Below are 12,853 nucleotides of genomic sequence, written 5' to 3'. Positions count from 1 at the left end.
AGCTTCCTCTGGGTGTTGTGAGACTGGCTGCAGAGCTTGTGCCCAAGGTCTGCTCAGGACACCAGCTCAGAGAGAGCAAAAGGAACCAGAGCCACTGGGCTGGTGGAATTCCTGTGTGCCTGGTCCAGCCAGTCCCAGTTATTCCCTCTCTTTCAGTTTTTGTAGTTATTCATTAGAACTTTATATTGAAATACTTGTACAGATGGATGAGCCAATACAATGTCTGAGATTTGTTAAAGCAAACTTAAGGAAAAAAAGAAGGAAACAAATAAAATAGCACAACCATGGTATTTGTTGAAGCTGGGTGAGAGGCATATGGGGATCCACTGTAATGTTGTTTGTACGGTTACAAAAAAAAACATTTCCATAGCAATTTTCTTTTTAATTAAGCAAGATCCTACCTTACTTCATTAGTGAGTAATTCAATCCAAAAACTAATAAGTAGGGCTAAAAAGAGATGGGAAAGGAGACAACAGCTCAGCCCAGAGTGAAGCCCCATTCTGGTTTAAACTGTTGTGGTATTTATTAATCTTGTCCATTTGAGTGGATTTGGGAAAATCCTATGAGATTCATAAAGCATACATCTTCTGTACAGTGGTCACAAAGGCATAACCCCACAAACAGAATATTGTCTTGATGGATTGGAGTCATTATAGGATGACATAACAGGGGTGGGGTGAAGAAGAGGAGGCAGAGCTTAACTGGAGGAAGTGGATCTCTGATGCTTTGACCTTAGGGGCTATGACTTTCTCTGTCTCCTTCATGTATTCCTTTTCTTTGCTTCCTGGCAATCTAAAATGTGCAGAGCCCCTGCCTCCTCTGATGGCCACCCTTCCTTTCCTGCTACAATGGACTGAAATCCACCCAAAACCACGAGCCGAAATAAATCTTTCCTTCCAAGCTGTTTCCATCAGGGATATGGTCACAGTATCACACAATTAACTAATATACAAGAGGTATTAGTTACTTTCTCATAGCTGTGATAAATACCTGACAAGAAGCAACTTAAGAAAGACACATCCAGAGTCTCAGTGTGAGGGTACCATCCATCATGGCAGGAGCACGGCAGCAGAAGCAACGTGAAGCTACTTGGTCCAGTCTACATCCTAGCATGTCAGGAAGCAGGGAAAGAGGAAGCCTGATGTTCATCTGGCTCTCTTTTTCTTTAGTCTGGGGTTCCAGCCTATGTAACAGCGCCACACCCACATCACTGTGCTTCTTCTCCCCCCAGCCAGTCCTCTCTGGAGATGGCAGCACAGACACATCCAAAGGTGTCCTAGTTAGTACCGCCAGTTATTTATTCATCTGGGAGGTAGGTGTGTATACACACCCCTGAGCACATATTCCTGACTGTGGAGGCCACAGAAAACCCTTGGATTTCAAACTCCATTGCTCTGAGACTCACCATGTAGGCTAGGCTGGCTGGCCAGTGAGCATTGGTGATTCACCTATCTCGACCTCCTCAGTACTAGGACTACAAGAATTTTTACACCAGTTTGTAGGGAAGTGGACCATGAAAGGTAGCCTGGTCCTCAGTTGAGCTAAGGCTAGAAGCCCCAGAGACCCTGAGGGGTTAGTAGGAGCTTTGCTTGCTCCCTGGCACCCAGTTCCTGTCACAAGCCACAGCCCCCTATAGATGTGTGGCCACCAGTCACATAAGGGCACCACCTCAAGGCCTTCCACATGTAGAGGAGGGAAAGGACATGAGCTGTGGTCACATAGGCTCAAGACAGAGATGGCCATTCTAATGACACACCTAGAGGCCTGGAGGGCTTAGCCAATAAGCTTTCCTTCCCAGACATTCCTCCCTGCAAAATGTATTTAATCTCAGGCCCACAGTGAAAAGTGGGGTAAGGTTTTACACATCCACTTTCCACCATGGCAATAAATGATTTGGACCCACAGACTGTCTCTTTTCATCAGGATCTGCCATGGGGAGCCATGGAGAAGGCCTTTGCTTACAGAGCCACCACTGTCTAATCTCCTGTAGAAGGCCTCTCTGCACTCCCAGCCATAACCACCACTAAGTCCAAATCTGCTGCCATCAAGCCAAGGACAATTACCGTGAGGCCAGCCAAAGTTCCCCACTTCCCCTTCCTTCCCCCAGCCCCTCCCACCCCGAGTACAGCCCTGGGCTCGATCAGCCCATGGGCCTAGATGCCATGCCCACTCGTCTACTCCAGTCAAAACCAAAATATCAGGGGTAAAAGCCTGATTAAGGATAAGAGGCAATAAGGATCCAAAAGGAGTTCTGTGCCTCCTGGATATTCAGACAGTCGCTGGTATCTCCTAACTCAGATGTGTTCCAGATCAGTCTTTCCAATCATCAACACACCCTCATAATTAGACATAAAGGTACCCCAAGAAATGATTCGTAAATGGCTAAGATTGGGCATTGTTTCCTGGCCAGCACAACGTTTCCAACCTATCCTAATTCAATTCCTAGCTGTCCTTAGCTTGGAATTTCTCTCAAGGAATCTGCCTTGCCAGACAGGTTTTCCTCAGAGCTAGCAAGAGAGGTCAGGCACATTCTTTAGGGCAGTCCCACAGAAGAAAGGACTGTTTACATACTAGAGAGTAATCTAAGGCCTTCCCTCACTTAAGGGCATTAGCAGGAACTGTTAAATCGGAACTTCCTGGTCCTTGCCTCCAGCAGAACCAGAGAATTAGCATAGGAATACCAAATTAGCCCCATCAGGGAGGGCACCATTGCTCTTCCGCCTGCTTCACAACTGGATACATGATCATGGTCAGTAAGATCACTGATCTTGATGTGACTGTCACCTGCCTATGTGACTCTTGTCATTTGCCCTGCTTTATGTATACCATATAAGCCTGCTTTTCACTTAGGGACTCACACGAGGACTCGCATTTGAGGACTTGAGCTGGGACTTGCACTGGTGCTCAAACTAGAACTAGAACTTAGATGGATTAGGACTTAGATTCATGCAGTCCGCAGTCCCCCTGGCCCAGAGCACTTGGGCCCGGGGGATGCAGCACAAGTCCAGAGGAGATAGCTGCTGCTTTAGACCCAGTGTGTTTTAGATGGCCTCAGATGTACCTCAACTGCTGAGCTGCTAGATTTATCATTTCTCTTTTGCAATGACTGTAAAAGTCTGATGCCATTTTTAAGAAATACATTCAGATTCAACACACCCTTGTGTCAGCTCTGTTTGTCATTCTTCGCCTATGCCTCATCAACCTGACTAGGACCCTGTTTCTCCCGTGGGTTGAGGAAGGCCCAGCTCGGCTGGCCTGTAGCACCTAGATTCCATTCTCAGCTCTTCCAGGACTTCCAATAATACCTGGATGTCCAAGAGCTTGGGAATTCCATGGCCCCAGCCTCTTCTGAGGCCCAGGGACCTCTGGAACCGTGCCTCAGACTCTGCTCTCCTGCCCCTGAGCAGTAGCCCAACAACAGGTTGTAGCTTCCCTACAACCCAGCACTCACCCAACAACAGCATGGGGTAAGTGCAGTCAAACTCCCAGAGTCCCACCTCACCAAGCTGTGGAGCCCTGTGCCACAGGATATGCAGGACCCAACACTACACCAGTTCTGGAGATCAAACTCAAGTCCTCCTCTTTCACAGCAAGTGTGTTGCTGAGTGAGCTGTGCTGACACTACACACACACACACACACACACACACACACACACACAGACACACACACACACACACACAGACACACACACACATACCTTAATCCAACAAATTAATTACAATACCAGTCTGCCCACTTTTGTTCCACATATAAAAATACTTACACAGCTTTATTATTTTAGAACTTGCATGTTAATATAAGTGTTGGACACAAAATCTCTTGTCCTCACCATATCAGCTAGTCATATCAGCCAGCCTCTGCTGGTGGTGGAGGCGACCAGTTCTAGCTTCCCCAAGCTCTTGCGTGGTTATATCATACTTCTCCTTTCAAAGCCTGGCACAAAAAGCTCCTTCTCTTTCCTCAAGTCTCTCTTTCTTCCTAGGACCTGGAAGTCCTACCTATACCCCCTGCTCAGCAATTGGCTCCTACCTTCTTTATTGACCAAATCAAAAAACCAGTTAAGAAACCAGCCCTTACTATCAGCACCTCTCCCTACAAGTTACAAAGGCAGGCAGGGAAGAGCATAACAAAAGCTGGTTATAAAAACTCTAAGAACAATGTGTCCATTTCAGAAAGGAAAAAAGGAAAATTAGTTACAGTTGCAGCACTTGGGAAGTGCAAGTGGAAAAATCAGGAGTTCAAGCTCATCTATGTTTCATGCAGCCTGGGCTACACGAATCTTTGTCTCAAACAAAACAACACAAAACAAATTTCTCAAGGACAATTTCACATTCTCATCCAATAAGTTAGGTAAGATGTTATTAACCCCACTTGCAAAGCAGTAAATGCTGCACAGAGAGACTGACGGTTGCTCAAAGTCATGTGGATGAGCCAGAATGCAAATGTGTTTTCTGCATGGTTTTAACCACTGTACAGACATAATACTGATTTGACGTTTAGCAACCTCATGTTCTAAACACTACTCCACATCGACTCCTCATTTTTGCAAATGATTCTCATTAGTAAATGTTTTAATTGATGAAAAGTAAAATATTGCCTTTATAAGTGTTTTGTGTGAAAAGGATCATTAAATATAATCTATAAAAGCAGTCTAAAGTAATTTGGAAGAGAACTTAATTCCAGCTTACCCTTCCTGTTAGTTTGTTCTTTAGTTTGCTTGTTAGAAATTTCTTAATGAATACATAGTAGGATAAACTGTTATTAAGTGCCTGCTGATTCAACACTGTGATATCACAAGCACAATCTGTCAAGATTACCCTGAATTACATCACAAACCAATCAGATGAATTTGTAGGACACTTTACAAAATGGTTATACAGGACTCTTCAATGTTATGACAGGAAAAAAAGTTAAGTCTTTTTTTATTTTTTTTAATTTTTGGATTGCTATAACTAAAGACTATACACTGAATGGCTTATAAACAACAGCAATACATTCCTTTTGACTGTGGAATCTGAGAAGCTACAGCCATGTTTCATTCTCAAGTGAGGGTATCATCTAGCTACAGAAGGAGCAAGGCAGGTCTCTGGGACTTCTTTTAAAACAACATTGACTCTAACCATGAAGGCTAAGCCCTCATGCTAATAACTTCCAAAAGGTCCTACCCCCTAACACCAATACATTGGTGATAAGACTTCAACATATAAATTTGAAAGAACAAATATTTGGGCCATATACAGAGGTACAGGCAAAATAACTGTTATAGACTAAAGAGTTTATATGGAACTCATGATCATTAAATGGGTTTCCAATTGTTTTAATTTTTGCAATCATTATTATTTTATGTGCATGGATTTTTCACTACATGTATACTTGTGTGCCAAGTGCATAGCTGATGCCCACAGAGGTCAAGAAGGGGCACTGCATTCACTGGAATGGAATTACAGACCACTGTGAGGTACCATGTGAGTGCTGGGAACTGAACTCCAGTCATCTGGAAGAATAACCAGTGCTCTTAAACACTGAACCACCCTCCAGTCCCTGAGTCTAGATTTTTAAAGTAATTTTTTTAATCAAAGATAGTATTAGAACAGTGTGAACTGTCCTATCCCTGTTTGATTTCATTTCATTTTATTGTTTAGGAGTCCTAGTATCAGAGCGGAGTGTGGTAACATGCTTATAATCCAAACCCTTGAGGTTGGAGGATCAGGAGTTTAAGGTCAGCATCAGCTACCTAGTAAATCTGAAGTCAGTCTGGGTTACCTGAGACTTTGGAAGTGTCACCACCACCAACAAAACAAAACCAGAGGGCTGAAGAAATAGCTCAGCAGTTAAGAGTACTTGCCGTTCTTCTAAAAACCTGATTTTGGCTCCCAGCACCCACATCAAGCAGCTTATAACTCCCTGTAACTGCAGTTACTGGGGCTCCAACATCCTCTTCTGTATATACAAATGGTATATACTCACACAGATACATATACATAAATAAATTCCTTTTTAAAGGACAAACAACCAACAACAACAATAACAACAAAATGGGCACAGCTTCAGCAAAGCATCATTTCTAAATTTTGACTTACCTTATTTGGGGAGTTTTCCAGGTGAGCCCTGCCTGCTACATTGTAGTGCCTGCTTCCATTTTCAGGTTAGGGAACTATTATCCTACATAAAAAGTTTGCTGTTTTAAATGATGGGATATAAAGTGCCTTCAGAAGGTAATTGCAAGTGCCTGATTTCTGAAGAAATGTCTTTAAAGAGAAATCTTGTAAACTAATGAACCTATGTTTCTGGAGCAGAAGTCTGTGAAGCTAAGAAAAATAAGGCTCTGGAATTCACTTAGCTCAGAAACATAAACTCAAACTTTGGTTCCAGAAGTAATTTGGGTTTTGCTTCCAATAGGGAGAAACAGAATTGTTTGCTAAGTCGCCAGCAACTGAACCTTTGGCTAGGCATACTCTGCCAATACTAAGCAGTGCCCACAACAGTCTTCTACTTCTTGATGCAGAATCTCATAAGGTTGCTAGGATTGCAGATCTGCAGCAGCACCAGGCAGCTGACAAGTCCCATTGAAGCAGGTAGTCCAAGTACAGGCACTAGGAACCCTTCACTAACTAAGCAGAAAAGGTGGAGGCAGGAATAAAAAAGGAATGGTGAATCACATGGTGGTAAACCTAGGAATCTAAGAAAAGATCTAACGAAAATCTAAGGGAAGAGATGGGTGTGTTCCAGAGTTTGACTCCACTGAGGAAAACTGACTCAACCCAAATTTAGATTAAAATCAATGAATTTATTCTTACTGATAGTAAGATGGACACAGTCTTATGACCAAATTGGGAAACATAGAGGGCAATGGGAAGCATAAAGGTGGTGGGCATTACAAGTATCTCCCTTATATGAAATCTGTGGCTGTGTGGGAAAATTGCTTTGCTCCCTTAACTATCTCTTATTCTCTTACACAGGGATAGAGAAAACTTCTCGTCCCCTTTCCCACAGGGATAAGAGGGTTACAAAAGCCAGTTATCTCATATCAGGCGCCCCATTCTTTCATTCTTATCTCACAGCAATAGCATCATTCTGTGGAGGATGCAAGCTGCTAGGAACTCATGGAAATTTTAGGGCAAAGCTCAATTTTAAGCAGTGCCTGGTCCAGAGTTTTCTTACCCATAGCAGCTCTGCTTATGAAAAACTTTAATGTTGGCGCTTGAGTGGTGAAGACAAAAGGATTAGGAGTTCAGAATTATCTTTTACTTGCCTAGCAAGTTCCAAGCCGGTAAGTATATGCTCCACTTAAAAATAAGCAAATAGCCTTGGGGTGGTGGCCAACACTTTTAATCCCAGTACTGTGGATGTAGAGGCCTGTGGATCTCTGAGTTCCAGGCCAGCCTGGTCTACAGAGGAAGTTTCAGGACAAACAGCTAGGGCTACACAGAGAAACCCTGTCTCGAAAAAAATTAAAAGCACAGCAATACATACAAACATACATACAAACATACACACACACACACACACACACACACACACACACACACACACAGCAGAAGGACTCACTAATGATAATTCCTTTTGTTTCCCTTTGGGGTTCAATGTAGGGAATGTTAGTAGTGAAAAGTGAAGAGAGTGTCCACGTCCCAGAGGGCTCTTGTGCGGCTTCCAGGCCGCTTCCGCTTCCGAGGCTCAGCGCCTCCTACGGACAAGGACCGCACTACAGCCGGCCCTTTCCTAGTGCGCCTGCGCTGTGTGCCCGGTGCGCGGGAGCTGCTTGCTCTCCGTGTTGTGACTTCTGGAATAACCGCCGCGTTGGTTGTTTGAAGGCGGACCATGTCGCCTGTACCCCGATCTCGCCCTAGTGAGGACCCTCTGGGCTCTCAGAAACGACGACGTTTCTCGGAGAGCCCACCGTCGGCGTTGCAGACCAGCCGATCACCTCGGGGAGGCGGTTTCGGCTCTCACTTCAGCAGGCCTGAGGGGCTTCAGCCTCCCCGGGGTGCCGAGGGCGTCCGGCCACTGCACCCCGTCAGCCGCCCCAGTTCTGGAGAACAGCCGCTACCTCTGGGGATCCGTACGCTTGCCTCCTCGTCCTCTCCCATCTTTGGTGGGTACCGTTCCCACCACAACTATGCGGGAGACCGTTCGTGGGCTGAGGACCAGGAGAAGGAAAAGGAGGAGAGCTACCGGCAAAGGAGGCTGAAGGAAAGAGAGAGGATTGGAGAGCTGGGAGCGCCTGAGGTATGGGGACTGTCACCCAAGATTCCTGAGCCAGATTCCGATGAACATACGCCAGCTGACGATGAGGTGAAGAATCAGAAGAGCAGCAGTTCAGATTTCACCAGTGAAGAAAAAAGGACGAAGACCGGTCATTCAACAAAGAGAAAGAGAAAGAAAAGGCCTTCCAAAAGGAAGCGTAAAAGATATAATGACAGCAGTTCAGACTCCGACATTCATTCTAGCTCTGATAGTGATAAAAAGAAAGCTAAAACCAAGAAAAAAGAGAAGAAAAAGAAACATCGGGCAAAACAACTCAAGAAGAAGAGGAGGACTAAAAAAGAATATTGCAAAGCTTCAGAAAGGGAATCGCCAGAAGATGCGTGGATGGAACAGTCGATGAGTGCAGATAGCTTGGATTTAATAGGCCCAGAAGCACCTGTAATACACACCTCTCAAGATGAGAAACCTTTAAATTATGGCCACGCTCTGCTTCCAGGTGAAGGTGCAGCAATGGCTGAATATGTAAAAGCTGGAAAGCGTATCCCACGAAGAGGTGAAATTGGGTTGACAAGTGAAGAGATTGCCTCCTTTGAATGTTCAGGTTACGTCATGAGTGGTAGCCGGCATCGTCGAATGGAGGCTGTAAGACTGCGTAAAGAGAACCAGATTTACAGCGCTGATGAGAAAAGAGCCCTTGCATCCTTTAACCAAGAAGAGAGGCGGAAGAGAGAGAATAAGATCCTAGCCAGCTTTCGAGAAATGGTATACAGAAAGACGAAAGGGAAAGATGACAAGTGACAACCTGTTTCACTGCGGGACGTTTAACAACAAACGTTTTACTTTTGTGTGACCAAAGTAATAGTAAATGGTTCTACCGTTTACCAGTGCTATTGTATCTACTCTGTTAGTAGAAAGCACTTCTTGAGATGTCATTAGAAAGTTTTACAAACATTGCAGGAGAATGACTAAAAAGATGAATGTCACTTCAGTCCCTGATGTCACTTCCTTTAAAAAAACAAGTGTCTCTGTATCCTTCCTGTTCTGGTTTTTGTGTGTATACAAATTTATATTTTGCAAAATAAAAGTTTGTACTACTAAACTGAAGAGTGTCTAGTCCCCATCTGCTACAGTGATTCCCCCCTAACCCCCCTAGGAATATTTTACTTTTTGGAGTCATTTGTCCCAGGACAAAAAGAACATAATAAGATCAATACTCAAGAAGTTGAAACCTTTTGGAACAATTTGGATTCAGTGGGCAGTGTTCTGACTATAGTTAACAGACTTGGTTAAAGAGATGGGATTTTATAACTGAAAAGTCTGGGAAACTGTTTCTAGCATAATGTGAATACAACTTGGACTTTCTTCCCATCATCCTTTTCTATGGCTCATTTTCTTTAAAGTGGTTTCCCTTTTAGAACAAAAGAGCTGCCAAATCTCTTGAAAGAACATTTCTTTTAGAAAGGATTGGGCATTTTTCACTTTGAACCAATGCTGTTTCTTCATAAACTGAAAGTAGCACCAAATGCTGTACATTGTAAAATTGAGATAGTATTGCTCTTCATCTGCCATACTTTCCTCTGTTTCCTACTTATGGCCAATGGGGAGATCACTGGTTTGACCCAAATGGGATGCATATATGCAAATGCCAATGGTATACAAGTCTAATGCTAACAATATTCTGGTAATCTGTTAATATATACTATTCTTGAAATTACTGTTGTAATAGAACTTTTATAACCACTTTCTGGAAGAGGTGAGTTCATTTTGAGCATCAGAGCCTAGTTTAGTCTGAAAGTAGATATAAAAATATGTATATTGTGTTTATCTGCAATTACTAAGAAGTGGAGGTATTTCCTCCCAGAAGTAGTACTTGAGAATTGTTACTTCTCTGACTATATTACTGAAAGTAACTGAAAGTTTTGTCCACCACTAACTTAAGACAATCATACTGAAGTTGGTTTACAGTAGTTTACATAGGGTGCCATTCATTTCCAGATTTTTATGCATGTTTCATGTTTCTTCACTGACTCCTAGTGAAGTATTTATTGTCACTTTATCAGTGAAGAATTTTTAAAACAAGATTCTCTGAGAAGCACTGGATTTTCTGAAAGTTCTTCATTAACCACAATGACTCACCCTGGTAGAGGAGCAAAGAGCTCGCTGACAGCCTTTCCATTTTCCGAAGCACCAAGCCTATCTTTTCCAATCATGTCTCAACTTCGAGCAGACTATAATAAACATCTCCCAAAGACTGCTCTGCAAATTACCTATTCCCACCATTTCAATACCATCTTCTGTTTTCCATTTGTTTTACCACAGTGAGAAAAGTGGCTCCCGGGTAGTTTCTCGAGAGCACCTGCCCCCAGCTACCAGTACCCAGTGGGCACACCGTGGGCTATCCAAACCCCTCACCACAGTGCCTTATCTGTAGGTTTTCCAAGGTCACTGCCAGAAAGAATGTTTCTGAACAAATTTTCACTTTAAGTGTTGTTGCCTGGTGAACCAAATAACTGGCTCAGGAGCACTGCACGTATGGTCAATGTGGATGCTACATAGGCAGGTGTGGCTATTGGAAAATATGTTGGGCAGAGAAGATAGACATCCAACAAATGCCTGCTGCAGTTTTGAATTTTAAAATGTGTGTGTCCCTGACATGTTTGTAAAGAAAAGCTTGCCTTTATTGGATGAATTCTGTTTGAAATGGACACAGGGTTTATCCATAAATCATGAGGGAAAAGCAGAAGATCCAGGGTGCTTAAGTCTTCCGAAGGGTAGATTAGAGCCACCTAAAATTAAAAACACATGTGAAGATACAGGGGATGAGATGGTTGCAAGCATGGAAATCTCATTTCCAAGGAAGACCTCATAGTGAGCTGCACATAAGAGCTGAGATAAAAAAGACACCTTCGTATTGAGTGCTGTAACTTGCTTTAGGTCTCCCCAAGGGCAGTTGAGGAAAACAGGTGGAAGCTGAGCTTGTACCTCTGCACATTCCGTTTTTTAGAAACTATACCTCACTAAATAGAGTTGTAGATACTTTATTTTTTCAGTTAACAGTACATCTTGAAAATGTTTCTGTCGGTATAATATAAACCTAATTTTGACATGTTTTTATCGTTTCCATTGTATTCAAGTGTTACTGGATCTAATGATTCAGTGTCATTAGAAATGAACTCAAGCCAAAGAGATGTGTTGATTCATGAGATGGGGATAAAGAGCAGCCCTGGAAAGACAGCAGGCTAGTGGCCCAGGAAAGGGCAAGGACTGTGGAGGCTTTGGGAGGCTTTCTCACTCCCTTTCATCAGCTGGGAGCACCAGCCTTGAAATAGATTTTCTCTGTATAAATATTTATCGGATAAAGAGGAAAGAAGTGTTTCACATGTTGTAAATAAGTAGATAAATCTGCAAGTTGTCCTTAGCCACTGCCACCATAGAATTTATGATCTACTATGGTCAAACTTGAAAAAGGTTAAATAATTACAAGTTGCAGCACACTATGGGGGAAAAGACTATAAGTCTAAGAAATTGGCTTTTGGGGGACAATTATTAGTGAGAAGCTAAAAGTCACACGTAAGATCTGTGCTTTGGTTTGAGTAGGTACTACTGTGGTCTTTTCTGTTATGATACACTGGGTCACAGACCAACAGTACCAATAACATTCTAATTTTTCAAAATGCTTTATGTCTTTGCTTTTCTGGCCAATGAAAGTGGCTTTTTATTTTCCCTTTTCAAGAGTAGGCATCCTTCTCACTATTTCTGATCTTGTAGTTAATGTGAAAGTGTTCACACCAGTGTTTGGCTGTTTTATTTAGGGAATGTTGTTCTTGTTATCATAAAAAACTCTTCAAGTAATGAAAAGCTAACTTCTTAGCAACTGTTTGCAAACATTTCTCTTCCTTTTACTTGATTTTTTGATCTTTCTCACTTGAGAAAAGGGGCTGTGATGTTTTTTGTATATGCTTGGCCCAGGGAATGGCAAGATTTGGAAGTGTGGCCATATTGGAGTAGGTGTGGCCTTATTGGAGTAGGTGTGGCCTTATTGGAGTGGGCATGGCTTTGTTGGAGTAGGTGTTTCACTGTGAGAGTGGGCTTCAATTCCCTAGTCCTAGCTGCCTGGAAGCCACTATTCTGCTGCTAGCAGCCTTCAGCTGAAGATGTAGAAGCCACCAAGTTCCGGCCTTGATGATAATGGACTGAACTTGTAAACCTCCAAGCCAGCCCCAATTAAATGTTGTGCTTTAAGAGTTGCCTTGGTCATGGTATCTGTTCACAGCAGTAAAACCCTAACAGAGACAGGGGCCATCTGAGTAACTCCAGCTTCTCTGTGTGCACAGTGGTTCTCTTGTACAGCTCACTCACCATGGGATGCTGCCATCAAAGAGCAACCTAGCTGGTACATCTGCTTTGAAGCAGATGTGTAATTTGATTGTATATCCCATTTCCCTCAGGAGGCTATGATATAAACAAGACAACAGCTTTTTATTTGAAGTGATTTTTCATGGAATTATGTAACTGTAGGTTGTAGAATAAAAATAAGACAAATTCTAACATTTGAAAAAATCAATAGAATCACCTCCCATCTACAAACACACACACACACACACACACACACACACACACACTTCTGCATACTCCTTCCTATATCA

The 12,853-nt window shown here is 42.9% G+C and overlaps 1 protein-coding gene across 1 annotated transcript; it reads left to right on the top strand.

The window, feature by feature from the left end:
• The first annotated feature begins 7,710 nt into the window (after positions 1 to 7,710).
• On the top strand, positions 7,711 to 9,311 carry Nkapl (NFKB activating protein like). The gene has a single exon (XM_031359645.1). It carries the CDS (start codon positions 7,821 to 7,823, stop codon positions 9,003 to 9,005), a length of 1,185 nt encoding a protein of 394 aa, XP_031215505.1. The 5' UTR covers positions 7,711 to 7,820; the 3' UTR covers positions 9,006 to 9,311.
• Positions 9,312 to 12,853: the final 3,542 nt, after the last annotated feature.

The sequence above is a fragment of the Mastomys coucha genome, unplaced genomic scaffold, assembly GCF_008632895.1.
Source record: "Mastomys coucha isolate ucsf_1 unplaced genomic scaffold, UCSF_Mcou_1 pScaffold7, whole genome shotgun sequence".
Lineage (NCBI taxonomy): Eukaryota > Metazoa > Chordata > Mammalia > Rodentia > Muridae > Mastomys > Mastomys coucha.
The sequence above is the reverse complement of the archived record's forward strand: the minus strand, read 5'-3'. Positions and strand labels throughout refer to the sequence as shown.